The 20,169-nt window shown below is 41.4% G+C and overlaps 1 protein-coding gene across 7 annotated transcripts in view; it reads right to left on the reverse strand.

Moving 5' to 3' along the window:
- Positions 1–6,340: 6,340 nt before the first annotated feature.
- The window catches only part of FLI1 (Fli-1 proto-oncogene, ETS transcription factor), a 113,615-nt gene continuing 99,786 nt past the window's right edge, over positions 6,341–20,169 (reverse strand). For all 7 annotated transcript variants that reach the window (XM_015592057.2, XM_025049142.1, XM_025049144.1 and 4 more), the window contains exons 6-9: positions 13,235–13,300; positions 11,531–11,590; positions 9,573–9,620; positions 6,341–8,340 (exon numbers count right to left, since the gene is read on the reverse strand). In XM_015592057.2, coding sequence (XP_015447543.1) covers positions 7,811–8,340; positions 9,573–9,620; positions 11,531–11,590; positions 13,235–13,300 — 704 coding nt within the window. In that variant the 3' untranslated portion in view covers positions 6,341–7,810. The remainder of the gene's footprint in view (positions 8,341–9,572; positions 9,621–11,530; positions 11,591–13,234; positions 13,301–20,169) is intronic.

Genomic DNA, 20,169 nt, shown 5'->3' on the forward strand with positions numbered 1-20,169 from the left:
TCAGGGCCTGAATAGAACAAAAAGGGGATGAAAGGTAACCTTTTTTTCTCTGTTTGAGGTGAGACATCCACCTTCTTCTGTCCTTGGACATTGGCATTTCTGGTTCTTGGGTTTTCAGAGTCAGATTGGGGCTTACACCATTGGCTTCCCATTCTCAGGCTTTCAGACTCATTTAGACTGAATTAAAAACTGGCTCTCCTGGTTCTTCAGCTCGCAGATGGCAGATCGTGGGACTTTTTGGCCTCTGTAATTGACTGAGTCAATTCCTATAATAAAGTTTTCATATATGTGTCATATTGGTTCTTTGGAAACCCTGACTAATGCAGCATATGTATGTATATGAGTGTCTGTGTATATGTGATGTGTGTGTGCGTGTGTGTGTAAACATATGTTGTCTAGCTCTGTCCACTGAGAGGGCCTGAGAGAAGCAGTACTGCAATAGCAACAAGCATACCTAGCTCCCAGATATTGGCTTCTAGATATTATATTCTACTAAAAAGCACCAGTAATCCTTGGAGAAATGACTGACTCCAGGGCTGGGACATGGAAGCCCAAAATATTTTGTTGTGGGAAAAGCAAGGAAGTGCTCAAAGACTGATGGGAACGTGTCAAGGGACACAGAAGCCAACTTGAATGGCCTCCCAGTGGGACAATGTAATCCTCAAAATAAATAATGATAAGAACATATCTTATCCACTGAATAAGATAGGAAACCATGAGAGTCTTTAGAGATATAAATAAATGAATGAATACATTGAAATTTGATGATAAATGGGATACACACACACACACACACACACACACACACACACACACACACACGCATACGGCCCTTAGCATAATGACTGGCATATATTCTCACAAGATCCTTATTAATTACAAAGGAGAAAGGAGTAACTTTCCAGTGGAGAAGGCTGGCAGACACCACATTAATCAAATTATCAATATGAATTTCATTAATAATGAGATAAATTGAAATTGTGTGCCACATGCAGGCTTCAAGGAGAAGGAAGTTATATCACTCCTGATGTTCCTGTCGGGGATGCCTAACCTAAACCTAGTCATGAAGAAATACCAGACAATCCCAAATTAGAAGCCATGCTACAAAATAACTGGCTTTTAATATTCAAAGTTGCCAAAGTCCTAAAAGTCAAGGAAAGACCTTGGGAGTGTTTCAGACTAAAAGAATGTGATAACTAAAAGCAATACGTGATTCTTATTACACAGGAGAATGTTATCTTTGTAGGAAATACACACTAAAATGCTTGGTCGTGATGGAGCATCAAGTTGGCGACTTATCCTCAAATATTTCGATAGAAAATGTTCTTTCCACTGTTCCAACTTTTCTGTAAGTTTCGACTGTATCAAGCTTTTATAATTTTTTAAGTTAAAAGTGTATATTCATAACATGCACTAGAATAGAGGAGTATGACTGAATTCTATCTTATGATATCAAAGGAGAACAGAGATCCGTACAGACTTTTGAATGATAAAGAGGACCTGCCTATCAAATAAGACACAATCTTGCATTTTCATGGTTCTTTTTTGACATACAAAACATATTTACTTACAGTATCTTATATAACTTTTGTGATAACCTTGTATGATTATGACTATAATCCTCATTTAATAGATAGGAACTCCAACTCAGAGATAGTAAGCTAAAATTAGGGCAGTGGAAATGCTTGGCTTCAGAGCCTGGTTTCTGTGACTCCATCCCTGTTCTTCATGTATTCACTTAGCATTTATTTACTGACCAACTAACGTGTGCTGCCTCCTACGCAGCACACGAAATAGTGTCTTCTCTCATGGAGCTTACAGGCTGCTCTGGCTATGCAAACAATCTGGATCCAAGCTTACTAAGCAAAAAATCCCACTTCCCAGCCTCTATTTCTCAGCTGATTGAGAAACCCAACCTAGAATTTCTGACAAAGTGCATTTTTAGCATTCCTTCATAACAATCTTATTTTACTTGCAGCACCTTCAAGCTTGGCAGCATGCTCTGCGGACTTTAGGTGCACACAGAGCCAGTGAAGGGCAGAAGCCCAAGAGGGGCACGGTGGGGCCGGCTTTGCGGAAAATGCAATGGCTCTCTGGAAAATCCAATTACTCCCACTTTTCACTTATTTGGAAAATGCCTTTCTGACCGCAAAACAAAAACTACACTGCACTCAACTCTCCAAACAGAGTGCCCACCAGTTAACAAGGACTTAATAAAAGTTCTTGGAAAAACCTAGCAAATACTAGCAGATAGCAGTGATTATATATATACTTCCTATACAGTAATTTATAAAGGATTTTCCACATGTGTCATCTAATACCTCATAGGAACTCTTGCAGGAGACAGTTATTTTTCAGCTCCCTGGTTCATAGGTACAGAGAAGTTGCCTGGTAGGTGGAGGGGTCAGAATTCGAACCCATTACATCTTCGCTCATTTATCTACCTAAATCGCTTCTCTTCTCACTAAGAAAATACATGAGGTAACCAGTTAAAATCTAGAAGGTTAGTTTAGCAATTGTAGGTAAGTGAGTGGTCTCACTGGAAACTTTTTCTGTTTCCCCCTAGAGCTTTTAAGCTAAGTGTAAATTGACTATGTGCTTAGGAATTTACCAGCTCAGACAGACTGAAACAATTAGACAGGAGGCCAAGTAAGAGTGAGAGGGAGACAGACCCCAGGCATGTGAGCTGACATTCCTTTTAAAAGCTTCCCTCCATATCCTTTCTCAATTGGCTGAAACCCTAGAGATTTGACTGGCTAAACCACTTCCTCTCTGAAGTGTTCGTCCCCCAAGGGAGCCTGGGATTTGTAGTCTTGAAATCAGTCGACCTTTCATAATCCTTTAGCTGACTCCCTGGCTGAAGGAGTGCAGTGTCAATTTCAGTAGCTTTCCATATGATGAAGTGTCCAGTGAGCTTTTTGCAAAACACAAAGTTCTTTCTGGATACAAGTTGAAGCCTCTGTTTATTCACCAGACCCCAACCTCCTGGCCCCCCATTCAAGTTCTTTATTACCTCCTTCTCTCTCCCATTGATACTAAGTACCCTTTTACTGCCTTCTCCTGAGAGAGTGCTGGACACAAGCCCAGCACTGCTGTTAATGGTGGAGGAACCTCTTGGCGGCAGATCCCCAGCTAGATGAGGGAGCAGGGCCGGACAGCAGGGCAGCCAGTCTCAAGGGTTGCTCCCCAAAGTGCTAGCTTTTCAATAGTTTTTAAGGTGACATGTTTAGATGATGATTGTTAATGAATGGATGTTAAAGGAATTAGAGTGTGAAATCAAGTCCACAGATGACTTACGGAAAGCACTGCATTTTCTTTTTTCTTTCTTTCTTTCTTTTTTCTTATTTTTGTTTTATTCTCTCAACAACCATTGCCTTAGCCTGGCAGCACCTTGGCTTAGGATAGACAGATGTTCCTTTCTGCCCTGGCGTTCCAAAACCTCTTGCTCTCATTTGGCCTAAATTAGTCACACCCCATCTGAGGGTTCATACTTTATGAATTACCCATGAACTAAATAAACATTGTACATATTCATTGTTCAATTGCATGCAGATATTATTGGTTGAATAAAATAATAATCATTTTCAGTGTTATTGAAATTCTGGCAGTCATTGACTATTAAAAATGTTGCCCAACAAGAGGTATTGAAAACATAGCTTCCTTTGCGTAGGAGTCAACAATATTCTTTGACGCTAAAAAATATGACCTCCTGCTCAAAAGGGCTGTTGGCCAGCATCCTAAACTGCAGGGAAGACCAATTCAGTAGATCCGCTCACAGCTGTGCCACGCTTCTCTCTACTTGGCTCGCTCTGTTTGTTAGAATAAATAAACTTCATGGCATCATTGCAGAATGATTGAATGGGGAAAATCCAGAACTAGAAGCCAGGAGGGCAAAGATCTTGTTTGTCCTCTGCCACTAGCCAGCTGGATGCCCTTGAGTAAGCTAGTAAATCCTAAATCTGGGCATTATAGGGGACTAAATGCCAGCCTTTCCTCCATACAAATGCTTTTAAGGAGAAAATGGTGTCCTGGTCCTGTTAGGGGGTGGACTAGCTCCCTAAATGTGTAATAAATCACTGAGAAACAAGTTCAAGGGGCAAGATTTGGCCAAAGTTCCAAGACTTTGTAGAAGTGGTGAACGTAAGTCAGTGTTCGAATGGGGTGTAAATAACAATATAAACGGAGCCACTTTAAAATGGAGCCAGAGCTGCCATGCCAGAGTAACTGCCTTGCAGATCTTATGTCTCAGATCTTTGGAATGTGAAAACAGGGCAAAAGAACCTTTAAAGTGGGCCTAACCCACCTTGTTTACCAAGGAACTGTTTGCAAAGATAAACAAAAAGCAGTTATTCTGACTATTGGGCTGATGACTACTAGACTGAAAATTAAAAACATTGCTTAGAACTAGTATCACTCTGTTTTGTTACCTGCATCAATAGAAATATCTTTCATTGATGTAATTATTCCCCTTCCCCTTCCCCTTCCCCTTTTTATAAACACCCATTGCCTTTGTCTTCTAATTGGAACACTATTTGGGCTTCTGCTTGAATCAGTGTTCCCCGAATAGCTATTTTTATTGATCTCAATAACTGTTTCCTCTCATTTTGAAAGGCCTTTTTTATTTTTAGGTGAACAAGGATATATAAAGAAACCCTCTTTATAGGGAGAACTCCCAATGGACCGAGTATCCTTTATGTGCCTCCATTTACCCCAATGAATACTTTGCAGATTGATGGCAAAATTGCTTGGATGAGATGGAGACTTCCAAAAGAATTCAGCTAAACTATTCTTAAACATACCTGACCTTCATGATTTCTCTCTTTCTTGAGCCCCTAATACCAAGTTTTAATTTTCTCCTTTCTTAAAAGTCAATAGAAAACCCTGACAGATGTGTACATATACATTGATTCCTCTAAAGACTAACTTTCTTGTTGAGTGATGGCAGTAGGAGATATGCAATATAAAGAAAATAGAAGAAAACATTAGAATTTCAGTTTTGATTTATTTTTATATTACTCTTTAAAATGTTCTATTTTGTGTTTGTTTTATAATGTAAATAATGATAATGTAACAGTTTGCATATATGATTCACAAATCAGTGTGCATATATTGAGAATATTGGCTTAACACATTTTTTAATGGATGGGTGCAAATTAAAAAAGAAATTGGAGACCATCTTTCTGGAGCACATCACATTTTATCTAGGTAGACATATTATCTAGAAGGTACTCAGTAATGCCTAGGGACTATTATAGTCTAATTCCTCACAATATCAAGGACTTTCCAGGCCTCATTCTCTTTCATTATAAAAGAGAGGGACTGAAACAAGCTACTTAACAGTGAAGGAACTTGAATCAGGGTCTTCCTTGGGACCTTAAAAATCTGCATGGACCATAAAATCCGGGCATGGGACCAGAGGAAGCTGGGCCATCTTATTCTCTGCTAGAATATCAGGAGGACAGCCATTTGGGTTTGAGAAGCTTGGTGGATGCAACAGAATGAAGTCTGGGTCTATCCTAGATGGGCCTGTCTGCTTGGTTCTGGTTCTTGGACACAGATTATTCATGGCCGTGGCTGTCATCCTATGAAACTCTTTTAGGCTGGAGAAAAATTTAAATAACATTAAAAAAAATCTCTGCAAACATCATCAACAATGTGAAGGTTAATTTTAACTACCAACTTGACTGGGCCACAGGGTGCCCATATCAAACATTATTTCTGGGTATGTACGTGTGAGTGTTTCCAGAGGAGTTAGCATTGGAATTGGTGGATTTAGTGAAGTAGATTGCCTTTTCCACTGTATCATCAACCAATCCACTGAGAGTCTGAATAGAACAAAAACACAGAAGAAGGAAATCACCCCTCTGCTTGAGCTGGGACATTCCTTTTCTACTGCACTTGGTCTGGGATTTACACCATCAGCTCTCCTGGCCTTTGGGTTTAGACTAGAACTATATCCCTGGCTCTCCTGGGTCTCCACCTGGCAGACAGCAGACCATGGGACTTCTCAGCCTCCATAATCACCTAAGTCAATTCCTCATCATCAATCTCTCTCTTTCTCTCTCTCTCTCTCTCTCTCTCTCTCTCTCTCTCTCTCATATCTCTAGCTCTATCATCTCGATCTCGATCTCGATCTAATCTAATACTGGTTTCTGATTTTGTTCCTCTTGAGAACCCTAACACAAAAAATAATCAAAACCATATTGATTTTGCACTTTCTACTGTAATGCAGTATGTATATTTGAAAAATCTTCATGGTGCGAGAGGTAAATAGAAAACTTCTTCTGGGAAAACCCTTTGACCTAATAAGGGATAAATAAGAAAACAATGTCCTTAGTTCTGAGAGAAAAAGGCACAATTTATTTAGTCAAATTATTTTACAACATAGTCTTCATTGACAGTTGTCAGCTTAACACTTAATATAGTTTAAAAAAAGTCAACGATTACCTGCAAAATTATATATATTTTAATATCTAAAAAATATGTTGCATATATAGGCAGGAAAATCCCTCATGTACACAAGGGAAGGTTTGATTGTTCTTTTCAAAGTTGTGATGATTGCAGTACGGTTACTTTCAAACATTTCTAAGCATAAAGATTTAAATGGATTGCCTTTGCTTGTTCGTGCATGTCTGTTAAATAACTGCACCAGTGCATCTCTTTCTAGTAAGTCAGTGACTTAAACATCCTATGTTCTTTTCAGCAATAGTGACACTATGCATTTTAAAAACCAGTTATAAAAACGTACAAACAGCCCAAATGTACAGATTGACAAAAGATGTACAAATTACATTTAAAAAAATAACAACCACTGATTTGATAGTAAAATTGCATTTGTGACCGAGGTCAACTCGTTTATTTATTCTTTTTAATTTTTTAATTATTTATTTTTAATACTGTGAGCTATAGGAAAATAACTCTGCATAATTTATACAGTAAGTTGCCTTCTGAATGAGTGACTCTGGACTGATGGTCTGACAAGCGCACAGCGCTTGCGGATCTGTTTGTTTTTAGAAATCCCTAAGACTTTTCTAAGTGCTGGGACTCACTGTCATTATTTAAAAAAAAAAAAAAAAAGTTATTTAATTCTCTGTCTTTCAGGAATGTCTGCATTTGCATTAACATTTCTTAGTTCATATCCTGACTATTTATAGAGAGAATGGTCGGCATAGTACATATTACCCACTGAGAGAAATTTTGCAATGCCCATGGTTTCTTAAATACACATACATGTTCTTTCTTTTAAATTCCAGTTGGGTGAAAACTTCACTGGCCTTACAACCAATGTTCCAGTTACCATCCACTGAATTTGATCTTCCTAAAACAAGATTATAAGCTTCCTGCCTCTATTTTCACTAAGTAACAAACCAGAGCATAACTGGTTAAGTCCATGATTCTTTATCATACTGAACCCTCCAAGGTCCATGATATGACCCGTGTATTGATAAGAAACTGCTTTGGTCATAAAAAGATAGAGAAAATTTACAGTTTCTTTTGTTGAACCATGATACAACCATTCCAGTAATCTAAATATTCAACTCATAAAATGATAAGAGATTGAGAATCCAAACTGGCCTACTGGCCCACAGAATTATCCATCTCTTTGTTCAAGGTAGAGGAAGCAAAAATTATCAACATAAAAAAAAAAAAGGATTGTTTTTTAAAGAACAAATACAAAGGTTCTATCCAACAAGAAAGAACATCCAGTTTTGTTTCCTCTTCAAGGCCAAATATGTCCTTTCGAGTCCAAAGTATTCCAGGAAGTGTGAAGAATGGCACTTCAGCTAGAAGGCCACCGATGATTAAGCTTCTAGTAGTAGCTGCCTAAGTGTGAGGGCACGTGGGTGTTAGGATGGCGAGGGACATTGGGGTTGGGGTAGATTCCACCCGTGGGGGAGGTCCAGTATTGTGAGGCTGCTCCAAAGAAGCTGGAGGAAGTGACGGGCATGGAGGTTGGGTGGGGAGGGACAAAGTTCACCTTTTGTTGATGAGCGTGGTAGGAAGGCATGTAGGAGATATCAGAAGGGTACTTGTACATGGATGACTCAGTTGGATGTGGCTGCAGAGCCTGGGCAATGCCATGGAAGTCAAATTTGTAGGCATACCTTTTGCCATGCACTTTGGTCATAATGTTTTTATCATAGTAGTATCGGAGGGCCCGGCTCAGCTTGTCGTAATTCATGTTGGGCTTGCTTTTCCGCTCCCCCCAGCGCCTGGCCACCTCATCGGGGTCCGTCATTTTGAACTCCCCGTTGGTCCCCTCCCAGGTGATACAGCTGGCGTTGGCACTATCGGAGAGTAGCTCAAGGAGGAATTGCCACAGCTGGATCTGCCCGCTTCCTGCAGACGGTGAGACGAACCGGAGAAAACAGAATATTTCAGCCTGGGGAAGTCAGAATCTAATTCCCAAAATGCGAGATCCTCTCACTCTTTATAGGAAAATCTTTATATTTCCTTTTACATTTAGAATCTACTGTACAGCCCCTTCTTTTCATTATCGACTTGCTTTTCTGTTTGTCACTGAGACTGGCATCATAAACATGGTTAGACCTTAAAATAATTTGCCCCAAGGCCTAGTAAAATGCACTGCGGGTAATCAGGTACGAGATGGCCCCAAACTAGCTGTATGATTTTTTGGGCAAGCCACACTCATCCTTCTTGGCAAGACTTCTGAATCTCTTCTTCTATAAAGGCCTGAATCACTATGAATCTGTGCTAAGTGAGGAAGTCCCCCCAGTAGTCTCCATTAGAGTAAAAGAGTCGGGCCAGGGGACTGCTGTCAGGGTCACAGGGAGAAAGTGTGGTACAGGCTTTAGGCTAGACAGGACCTGGAATGATCCTTGGCTGAGCCCTAGAGCTTGGCTCTCAGCTTTGAGTTCTACAGAGAAGAACATGGGCGGAGAGAAAAGCAACTGGAGAGGGACCTAGGTGGTTTCTTTTCCATCTGGGCAGGAATGGCCAGGCACTGAAAAATGGGCCAGGCACTGAAAAATGGGATGAAGAAGTGCGGGCCTCACTCCTGCACAGGGCTTATCAGCTCACATGCTCAGCGCTCTTGGTTTAGAGCTCACTTGAGAGTTATTTGTGATAATAAGCCCTTAAAACATATTGTCAAGTTCATTTTACCTGCAACCTTTCAGGGACACATTTCTTTCATAAGACCAGATAGCTCTGCAACACATTCGAAAGTTAAGAATAAAATGCCTTTGGAATATTTATTCACTTGTACCCTGCACGAGGAAGATAACTGAGAGCTCACTGGAGTTGTTTCCACCTCCCTGGCCCATCTTTTTCTACTGAAACTTCTACATGTGCCATTTACGACTAATCCAAACCTCAGAGCTAATGCTCGTTTTCCAGAAACATCCTCAGCTAATGAGCATTTATTGCCACTGAATAGCAAGCCATGACCTCTCATTTGTACATGAGAGAAACAGATGTTGAACGTTTCAAGGAAAAAAGTACACGTTACTTCCTAGTCAGGTGTGTGAACTTAGGACAGAGGTCTCTGTGATCTCACAAAGCAATGGAACATTCTGGAAAGAAAACCTGGCAGGCCAAAGTCAACTCACCGGGGTTGGCTAGGCGACTGCTGGTCGGGCCCAGGATCTGATATGGATCTATAGAAACAAAAAAGAAAATTTGCTTCACTGTTATTAAAAATATAAAAACAACAGCATTAACAATAAGAATACCCCAAGGGTTTATACTTTATTTCAGTATCATAGGAAAGCCTAATTTCAGACAACTTGACTGCTTTTATTTTCAGACCTCAAAAGCTCTTGATCACAGTTATGGTTTATCTCAGTATTAACAGGGAATAGTAACAACATCATTTCTTTTGCTTTTGGTGTCTACAATTTGTAGATAATGCTGTCATTACCTTAGAGTAATGAAACTGTTTGGAAAGGAACTAATATTTAAGCACAATGAATAAGGTAAACATGGATTATTAAATGGGCTTAAAGAAGGTCTAATAATTACTGGTCTTTAATAGCTCCTTCTGTTACTAAAAACTTTACACATCTCTGTTTTTCTGATGTAGCATAAAAAATATATGCCTGAAAATCAAGTAGCCTGGGTTCCAGCCCTAGCTGTTATAAACTAAATAACTCATTGGACAATCTCCGGGTATCAGTTTTCTCACTTGCCAAGTGAGTGGGTTGGGCTACTAGATTCCTAGGTTCCCTTCTTGAACAATATTCTGTGGTTTTTAAGCTTAGAAGTGTCAACACTAACCAGAAATTGTATTTTAACTAAAAAATGACTGTAATTGATATCTCAGCTTACTTAAAACTTATGTGATTATTTAGCCATTAAAAAATCTTTGAAATATTGGTTTTATGTTAGGTTTTTCATCTTTTTTTCAGGTGAGGAAATCACGGTAGAGAGCTGGATTACAACTCGGCCAAGTTGTCAACTGCTTGTTAAAATTTTACTAATTTTACAGTTATAATTTCAATTTTTAAAAATCAACATGATCTGGGGATTCTACTTGTAGCCATAAATTAACTCAAAGAGTCTTTAAGGCCATTTGGCCTATTCTTTTCATATACAGTGTGACGAATAAAATTTTTTTGGCAGGTCATGTCTGATTTTGTTGTTGTTAGGGATTCTTTAAATCCTCTATATCAAATCTTCTCTGTCTGGCTTGTATTTCATAGTCAGCAAGTTCTTTCTTAACTTTCCTGATGAATTGTAAGTCAATTTTCTATTGCTCTGTCTTCAGTGGAGATGGAAAACAGTGTCTGCCCATCCTTAAGCAAATGGCTTGTTCAGAACTTACTCTCAGCTGTGTCACATAAAGAAGCCACGGCTGGCACGGGGAGATGGCACAAGAGCCACTTTCAGGTATATGAAAGAGCATGATTTCTCCAGAGGGTAAACTAGGAAGCTTGAATGAAAAGTTACAGGGAGGGGGATTTTGGCTCAAAGAGTGGAATTAAGTCTAGCTAGGTAGTGAACTCCCTGTTGCTATAAGTATTCAGGTAGAGGTGAGGTAATCATAAGACTGAGATGTAACAGAAGGATGCTATAGACCTAGATGTCTTTAAGCTCCTTTCCAATACCGAGAATGTCCAATTCCATGGCTTTAAAAGTTCCCATGCCTAAATTGTTAAGTAGATCCATCACAGAATGAGAGTATTTCTGAAAGTAAGGTTTGGTGACACATAAAAGGCTTGGAGAGCAACTTGGGAAGGTGGGGCTATAGCCCTCATAAACTAGCTATATGGCTTTTAGTAAATCGCTTCACTTCTCTGGGCTTCAGTTTCTTTATTTTACAAAATGAGGCATTGGAACATTTCATCTTTAATATTCCTTTCACCTCTGATATTTAACAAGTCTCTACGTGATTTCAGTGCCTGTTACTTGATTCACGGATCTATTACTGAGAGTCAAACACAGACCCTCTGTGGAAGAGAAAAGTGATGACGAATGAAGCATATTGTTTAAATCCTCTTCAGTTGACTACATGGAATCAACAGTTGCATAAAAAGCAGAAGAGGGATTATACATCATGGACAGGTACCTGGTTGGGGCCGTTGTTCAGTATTCTTACTCATTGTTTGTGCTCCCGCAAGGGGGGGACCTGTGGCAAGAGAAAAAGAAATATGGTAAGTGGGGCCACTACCCATGAGAGGAGAGAAACATCTTGTCAAACACCCTCCAGAAGGAAGATAAATTTGCTTTCTCATTCATTCATTCATTCACTCATTCTTTACTCACTAATTTATTCATTTTATTTTATAAATATTTCTCTAGAACCTACTATGTGTTGGCACTATTCTTGGTGCTAGAGATCACAATGAACCAGCAGCTCCTGGTAGAACTTACATATTAATGGGGCAGACAGTGATAAACAATAATAAACACACAGTATAGCACTTCTTATGGTATTGGGGCTATGGATTTCATTTTTTAAATAGGAAGTTTAGAAGGGCAATTAATGAGAAGGTGACATTTGGGCGAAGATCCCCTGCTTCCTGTGTTTCCATGTCTCGTGAGTTCCTGCCATGGTATCTCTCACGGGAATGGTATCTTCCATTCTTGTCATTGCTTCTCCATTTCAGATGTTCATTGTTTCTTGCACAGGCCTGGTCTGACTGTATCTTCACCACTCTTCTCTCTTCCTACTGACCCATTATATGTTATGTAGCTGGTTTAGCCATCTCACTCCACCATCCAACAACCTTAGTGACTCCTCATTGACTAAAAAATGAAGGTCTGTCTATATAGTGTCCCTCGTGCCCCCTTCCTTACCTTTCCAGACTTCTTTCCCTTCAAGCATCCTAAATTCTAGAAACTGGAGTCCTCGCTGACTGTCAGACATGTGGACCTTGATGTCTTTTCCTGGCCCCCACTTCTGGAAGGGTCTGTTCTCTTCATCTCTGCAAGTCCTAATCCTGCCTCTCCTCGAGAGCCAACTTGAATGCTCCCAGGTCCACAGTACCTCCTCAGTACCACCCGGATGAAGAGTGATTTGTGTGCATGATCCCTCTCCCCTGCTGGTCCATGCCTGATTCATCTTTGTAAACCCCAGAGTGTCCAGTGCTGGGCACATAGTAAACAAGTAATTAACACATATATTGAAAGAGATCTTGGTTATTGCTGGAATATTAATTTGTAATCTTAACCTCTTTCTGGAAAGAATTCCCTTCGCCATCCATTCGTGTGCTTGGTATTTTACTTCCTGGAGATAGCAAGATTGACACATTCTGGTTCAGGAGTTTGAATCTTCTCTTTCCTTCCTCTCTTAATGGGAGATTTTGGGTCAGACATCAACTCAATTTGATGTCTCAGACTCCTTCCATCTCCTCATAAGGTTATCCTCCATCTTAGCCTTTCATGAAATAGGGATAGTGATGTTGGAATGACCAAGCCTCCACAGTTTCAGGAGCAAGGTTATAGAGAGTCATTTTCATCATTTAAATGACAGAATCCAAATCCAGTGACCTTCTACTCACACAGAGCCTTGTCCAGAGAAACCTGACTTCAATAATTCCAAAACCAAAGGCAACGCAACAAAACTCAAAATGTCGAACGAAAATCCCACACCTTCTTTCAAAGAGTGGGTATCACTGATGGGCCCTGAATTGGCAGTTAATTTTGATGTTTACTCAAAAAAACAGGAAAACAAATCCTCATTCCTATCCTTTTTTAACCCATGACCCTGTTTTCTACCCCGTCCTTGGAAAAATGTTTTCCTCCCAAAGGCAGAGTGGCGTTTACTTACTTTTGTTGAGGCCAGAATTCATGTTATTGCCCCATCCTCCTCTCCTGACTGAGTCGTAAGAAGGATCTAATGAAAAACAACAAATTGTATATCAGCACCTCCTGCTTTTCACAAAGGCTGCACGAAGATGACCTTTCAGTAACCAGGAGAAATGAAAGTTAATGCAACATTAGCTCTTAAGCATCACTAAATTCCAGAAGTGTGCTATTTCCCTGGGGCAAGGGTGGAGTGAGTGGAAGGAACACGGACACTCTGATTCGGAACCTAAGTAACCAACCGGAAGAACCTTGAATCTGAAGTCTGAGGATCGGTTCAAGTTCTGTCCTTGGCATTATTTGTTGTGAGACCTTGGATGAATCATAAGACAACCTACTTTAATATAAAAATAAAAATTTACATGATTTATCTACCTTATAGAGTCGTGCTAATGTTTTGAACTGAATGTTTATGTTCCCCCAAATTCATATGTTTATATCTAATCTCCAACCTGATGGTATCAGGAGGCGTGGTCTTTGAGAGGTAATTGGGTCATGAGGGTGGATCCCTGAGGGATGGTATTAGTGACCTCAGAAGAAGAGGTCGTAGAGCCAGCTTTCCCTTTTCCTGCCATGTGAAGACACAGCAGGAAGTCAGCAGTCTGCAGTCCAGAAGAGGGACCTCACCAGAACCCGACCATGACTTCCAACCTCCAGACATGTGGAAAATAAATTTCTGTTGTTTATAAGCCACTCGAATCAATGGTGTTTTATTAAAACAGTTCCAGTGGACTAAGAGGTAATGACCAAATGAGACAACATATGTGAAGTTGTCTACATATATAAACTAATGCAAATTTGGAAAGAAAAAAAAATGTCTATAGCAGCTCTGAAGAGATGGGCAGATTCAAGACTCCGTGGGAAGAAAGCTCAGGCCCATGAAGTTTCAGGTGGCCGACTCCAGCCCCTTTCTTCAGCACACTGATGTTGTGGGTGATACCTCGGAGGTGTGAGCACATTCCAGGCTCTCCCAGGCCTCTCATGCTTTTCAATTGAGAGTGGAGAAGGTTAGGCCTGAGGATCAGTAAGAAGAAAAAAGGCCAGGGGCTTGAAAAAAATGAGGGGGTAGACAGATGCCTCCTGCCTGGACATGACTAGAACCTTGCTTCAAAATTGCCATGGAATCTATTCCATTGAACCCAAACATTTGTGATCCCAACCTCTTTCTTGAAAAAAATTCACATGCCTCCATAATCATGTTCAGAAATGGCTTCCCTAATTGGCTAGAAACTTCCCATTTTCCTTTCTCGTGGTGTGAGTCCCGTTGAGACACTGAGCAGAAATAGCAGAAGAGCTTAAGGATACAGAATTATGACTTTCAAAGACTTTCCATGAACAACAAAGAAACCATGAAAACCATCCGAACAAATGGAGCACAAACCTCATCAAACAACAGCCTGACAGGGTGAAACACAAACCATCCCCTCCACCCCTTCTGAGCCTCTCAAACAAATTAGAATAAGAACTGCAAAGATGGATGGGCTCATCTGATTGTTCTCATTGTTTCTGGCTAAGAAGAAGCAAAAGACAGGGACAATTTTCTTGTGGAAAAATCCACGTGCGGATGCACATTCCTCCTGGCTCTGGAAAAGCCAGTGCAGTTTTTAAATTACAGTTTTTAGCAACTGGCATGAAAAGCAAAACAGAAAGTGAGGGTGGTGGGGATGGGGGAGGAAGAGCAGGGAAGGGGACATAAGGAAAACAAAGATCAACTCATTTAAGTTGTCTGTTTTTATTTTTATTTGACTTTTCCCCCCCACAATTCTTCCTGCAAATAGATTATTCTGCTTGCTTAAAAACAACATAAAACAAAAACAAAAACCCGACTTGTTTACAAGCTTGGAATGAGGTTGAATGCTCTCATGGGCATTTTCTGGGCTGTCATGCAGGGGTCTGCAGTGTGTAAAATGCTGGTATAAGTCAAAGGAAAGGCGAAATTCTTCAAAGTTTTTTATGTGGTGGGGGGATGCTGGTTAGGTATCCAATAATTTATTTCAGAGTGACTTCTGCAATGTATTATGTGCTTGGCCATTGAGCCATTGAGTCGACCTGAAGTAATATGAAATGCATTCCCTGTCCTTGCATTTAAATATGAGAAGATAACTAAGATTGTGAGGAAATATAGATAATGGACTAAAAAGTGGTGGAAACATTAAGGCTGCTGAAGGTTAAGGAGGGAGAGGGGAGTATAACTGGGGCCATATGACCTGGGTAAGACCTTCTTTGAGAGAAGAGAGTGAATAATGCAGACAGGAACAAGGAAGAAGTGGGTGGTGAGATGTGAAAGTGATGTCTGGGGGATAACCATGGGGGAACTGCGTGACTGAAGTAGAGGGGCGGGTAGGGAGAGGGGGCTAGAAGAGAGGGCCAAGGTCATGTTCAAGGCCATGTAATGGCAGCTCGGCAAGCTTAACGACCTTGGGTTACAGCCAGTGGAAGCTCAGAGATGTTTTAGGCATGCAGCAATGCTGTGAAAGCAGGGTGTGGTGAAGAATGAAGCTTGTGGTGGTGTGTAGAATGGGTTGGAGCGCCTGGAGGAGGTGAATCAAGCAGGAACAGAACAGAAAGTGGAATAGAAGGTGACATATTCATGCAAAAAGAAAAAAACAAATTGCTAAGTTCCAGGAATTGGTGTGTGTTATTTGAAGTCCTGACTTGCCTTCTGACTTGCTGTAATGTTAAAATCTCTGTCTCATAGTTTTCTAATCAATATTTCTACTTAATCATTTGTTTATTGAAGGCTTCCATTCTATATGAAAGCTATGTTATATGCATTCAGAACCATCTCTTTTAGCCCAAACTATGGCTATGGCTATCATTACCATTGACTTCTTATCAACTTTTCCACCTATTCTTTCATTCTAGCTCCAGAGACTGAGCAGATGTGCAAAAGTTACAGAATGCATGGATGAATTCCCTGTAACCAACAGAGGGTGGTTGATGGCTGCCGTTGTCTGTAACTCTAAGTTTGAAGTTGATGCCTTATCAGGAAGTGTTCAGCAGCCTCCATTTTGGCAGCAATGCCTTGGGACCTGCAAAGCTGTTAGGACACGATTCTCCCATAGGCCTACCTAGGGGTTGGGGGTGGGGAGCCTAACTGAGAGGATTATTGCGCTCCCAACCAGCCCCTAAGTCCTCTAGTAGGAGAACAGGAAGCAGTAGAGACAGAGAAGCTAGTAGCAATCCGTCTGAATTGTGTCCTCAAGATGAAGTTAAGAGAGATGTTAATAGCAAAGGGCCATGCTGGAGGCTGGTGTCTTTAGCCAACTGTTAAGGAGCAGTGTGTGGAATCTGAGCAACAAAGACCACAAGTCTCACTCCCATTGCTTTTTCATCTCCACCTATTTGCATGGAAAGTCCTGCCACTGGCACTTGTATCCACGAAGGACAAACCAAGTCCATTACTGAGGAATTTTACAAAAGCACTCTGTGGGCACTGGGGTTTCGTGGGGACATCCACTAAATGTAAGATTTAAATAAAACCAGTATTTCTGAAGTAAGTCTTACTGCAAAGACAAAGCATAAAGATGGACAAGGTCAAAGCCAAGAACCAAGGTCTAGCATACTGCCTTGGAGACTCAGAGAACCCAGGCAGCTTTGCAGATTAAATGAGATATCCAAGTAAATGCCTGGCACAGTGCCTAGCACCGAGTCAGCCATGGAAACTGTTAGCAATTAATACTATTATTTGCATCATATGCCTTGCCCTGAATATAGTGCCTGTTGTTTGTTTTCTGAGATCTGACTTCTGAATGTTTGGACCCAGAAACATGTTTGCCAGCCCTACCCAATACATATCAACTTCTCCCTCCCCTCCTCTCAACCTCTTTACTCTGTTCTACTTCTTATTTTACCACTGATCACTTAATCTAATCAGTAATTAATTCACGATTGTTGTTTATTGTCTGCATCTCCCAGCTGAATGTCAGGTCTACAAGGGGAGGGATCTTTCTTCTGTTCTCTGATATAATCGAGCACCTAGAAGAGTATCTATCCCAGAGCAAGCACACAATAAATATTTGTTGAATGAATGAATAGACTGGGCCAATATTTTCTCCTCGCTAAACATACACGCTTCCTTTTATTGCTCACTATTTCACTAGCTGAAGAAAATTTGAGGCCTCTACCCTGATTTTTTCCTCACTAAGTGGTCTCTAGGTGACTTAAGTCTGGGTGACGAGGAGTGCAGACTGCATGAACCCTGTGTGCCCTCTAAACATAATGGACAACAGTTCACCTGCTGTAAGGCAGAGGCTAAAACTTATCCTCACAGGGAAGTCAAGGACTGGCTGCCACTTACCGAAGTGGCCTGCATTTTACTTTATATGTTTTTAATGTCATTGTCGAGATGAAACTTTTTTTTCTCCTACCAGAAGTCATGCAAGTGAAAATTTGGCAGTGTGGTCAGCTGTAGTCCCAGACATGCAAACAAAAATATACTTATAACCAAAACAAAGCCTGGCTCAGGAAATTAACCCAGCTACTCACATTTCTGCACAAATGACATCCCTCCCTGGCCTGAGCCCTGGCTGCGTCACAGCTCCCTGACTCCTGGCTGCTGGTCAGCGTGTGGAGAGTTCTCCGGTGGGTCTGCGAAGCAACCTGAGTATGCACTGAGCTCCTCCACTTTGCCCTGAATATGGTGCCTGTTATTTGTTTTCTGAGATCTGACTTCTGAAAACACAAGCTTAGGGCATGGGGTTCAAAAATGTGACTGTTAGGGACGTGCAGACAAATTGACAATCTCAGAACTTTCGTGTGGTGGCAGATGGCTTCATCAGCAGAAAAGCACAGATTCTGACAAACTCACTTTTGACTTCAGTGAAGGCTGTCGCCCCCTAGCTTTATAGAGTACCAAAATGACACATCTTATTGTGATTCTTTTCCAGAGGAGTCGCCAAAAGGGGTTTGCCTGGAGTTTGTTTTCAGACAGTTCTGAGATCAATTTTTGCCAAAGCAGACAGAGACCAGAGCCTTGTTGTGAAGAATCTGGGTACTGCCAGGCATTGTGGAGGATTCTGTCTCATGTATATAATGGCCTGAACAGTATCTCTATTATGTGATGCTCAGTGTGGCCGAATTTGACACTAAATGGCCTCTTAGATTCCAGGAGAGCCTCCCTGGGTAGAGAAATATGAGCATGGAGATTTTTTTTCTGAAAAGTTTCTGCTAGAAGGAGAAAACTTTTTCTGGAGATGACCTCCTCGTAGACATCCCAGTGTTAACTCAGTTTCTGTGTGAAGCTTTTAAACAGTCTTGGAAATATGGCCAGACGTCTCAGGCAAGACATTTCTTTCTGCTCTGACGCGTACAGTTCCCTGTCTGAAGGCCTAGTGTCCCAGGCAACACGTAGCTCTCCGCTTTGTCATGACCTCACCCAGAGGCCAACGATGCAGTGACACCAGCACACAAGAGCCTTTCTCTTCATTCGCTATGACATAGGGCCACACTCTCAATTACTTGATGGAAAAAGATGTATTTTCCCTGAAACTTCTCATCGAATTTCTGGTTGCTGCTGAGTAGGCTGGCAGCATCTAATCCTGTTTATCATTGGAAAACTCAGCTTCTAAACGCAGACCTTTCAGCTTAGGAGTGGCCAAGGCTGCTTGTGTTCAGAGCAGCAGTTTCTCTTAGCTCCAGACCGCTTCTTGAAAGAGCGAGGATAACATGGGAGAAAAGCTCTAATAAAGGGACTTTGAAACCCAGAGCCCCGAACTTCCTAAGAAAGAGCCAAGCCCAGTAGGAGGGAGAGACGTCACTCAGACTCTCACAAGGAAGGACTACGTGTGGCGCAGCACCCTTGTTGTTGGCAGAGGATTGGGCTACATGATCCCCCCAAACCCCTTTTCTCTCTGTGGTCCTGGCTTCTACTGGCTCAGTCTTTGAGGAGGAGCCTACAGGCCACCAATCCAACTCAGGCTGCTCTCCTCTGGGCTCACTTCCATGCTGCCTTTGACACTGCGCCCCACCTGTGAAAGGCTGCTCTGCTTCTAGAAACTTCCCAACCTACAGCTCAGAACCAGCTTCTTGTTTGCCACTGTCTCCACCCTAACCTTTGCCAGAGACCTCACCAGATATCTGACCTGCTGGCCTGGCTTCCCACTTCAAAAACAGTGCACCTGGCACATACTGATGAACAGTTATGCAAGGTATAGGGTTCCTTCGTGGGCCTTGAGGTTACTTTGGGGATTATAACATGGTATTTGGAATCCAGTTGCCCTGGATTCAGATCCCAGCTCTGCCATTTACTCTGCTGAGTGATCTTAGTCAAAAGGTTACTCTATATTTTGAACCTCAGGTTCTGCTTCTCTAAAATGGATTAATTACAAATGCTTTATAGGGTTGCCATGAGGATTAAACAAGCATTTCATAAATGGCAATTTAAAAATATATACAATATACATGTAGTCTTCTAATCTTGCTCATACCTCTAAAAATTTTATCTTGATGAACTGAGGTTAAAAAGCTCATTAAGGAAGGCCTTGGGAGGGAAGAGAAGCCATACGGGAGAGAGGATAATTCCACTCCTGTGCCAGATCAGTGATTCTCAAATTGAAATAAAGGGTGGCTCTCTTTTAAAAGAAGAAATGGATTATTCTGAACCCCAGTTTGAGGAACACTGTCCTAAAAGATAGTGAGGGGCGAGGGCTACGGACTGTCCGCTGGTACGTTAGGCGTAAGGGTTATCCAGAACCCTTCTTGTTCCCCCGACTGTCAGCTCCCCCAAGTCCCTGCCCAGCTAGCCCTGGAGCTCAGAACTGGGTCCTCACCTCATTTCAACCTGTTCTGTGGGGGCGGCCCAGCCTTCGCCTCAGTGGCGTCTTATTTTCCAAAGGGCAACAGAGGATCCAGGCTTCCATTGAGACCTCAGGAGGGGGGAAATATCTAGGGAAGACTTGC

The sequence above is a fragment of the Pteropus alecto genome, unplaced genomic scaffold, assembly GCF_000325575.1.
Source record: "Pteropus alecto unplaced genomic scaffold, ASM32557v1 scaffold135, whole genome shotgun sequence".
Taxonomy (NCBI): Eukaryota; Metazoa; Chordata; class Mammalia; order Chiroptera; family Pteropodidae; genus Pteropus; species Pteropus alecto.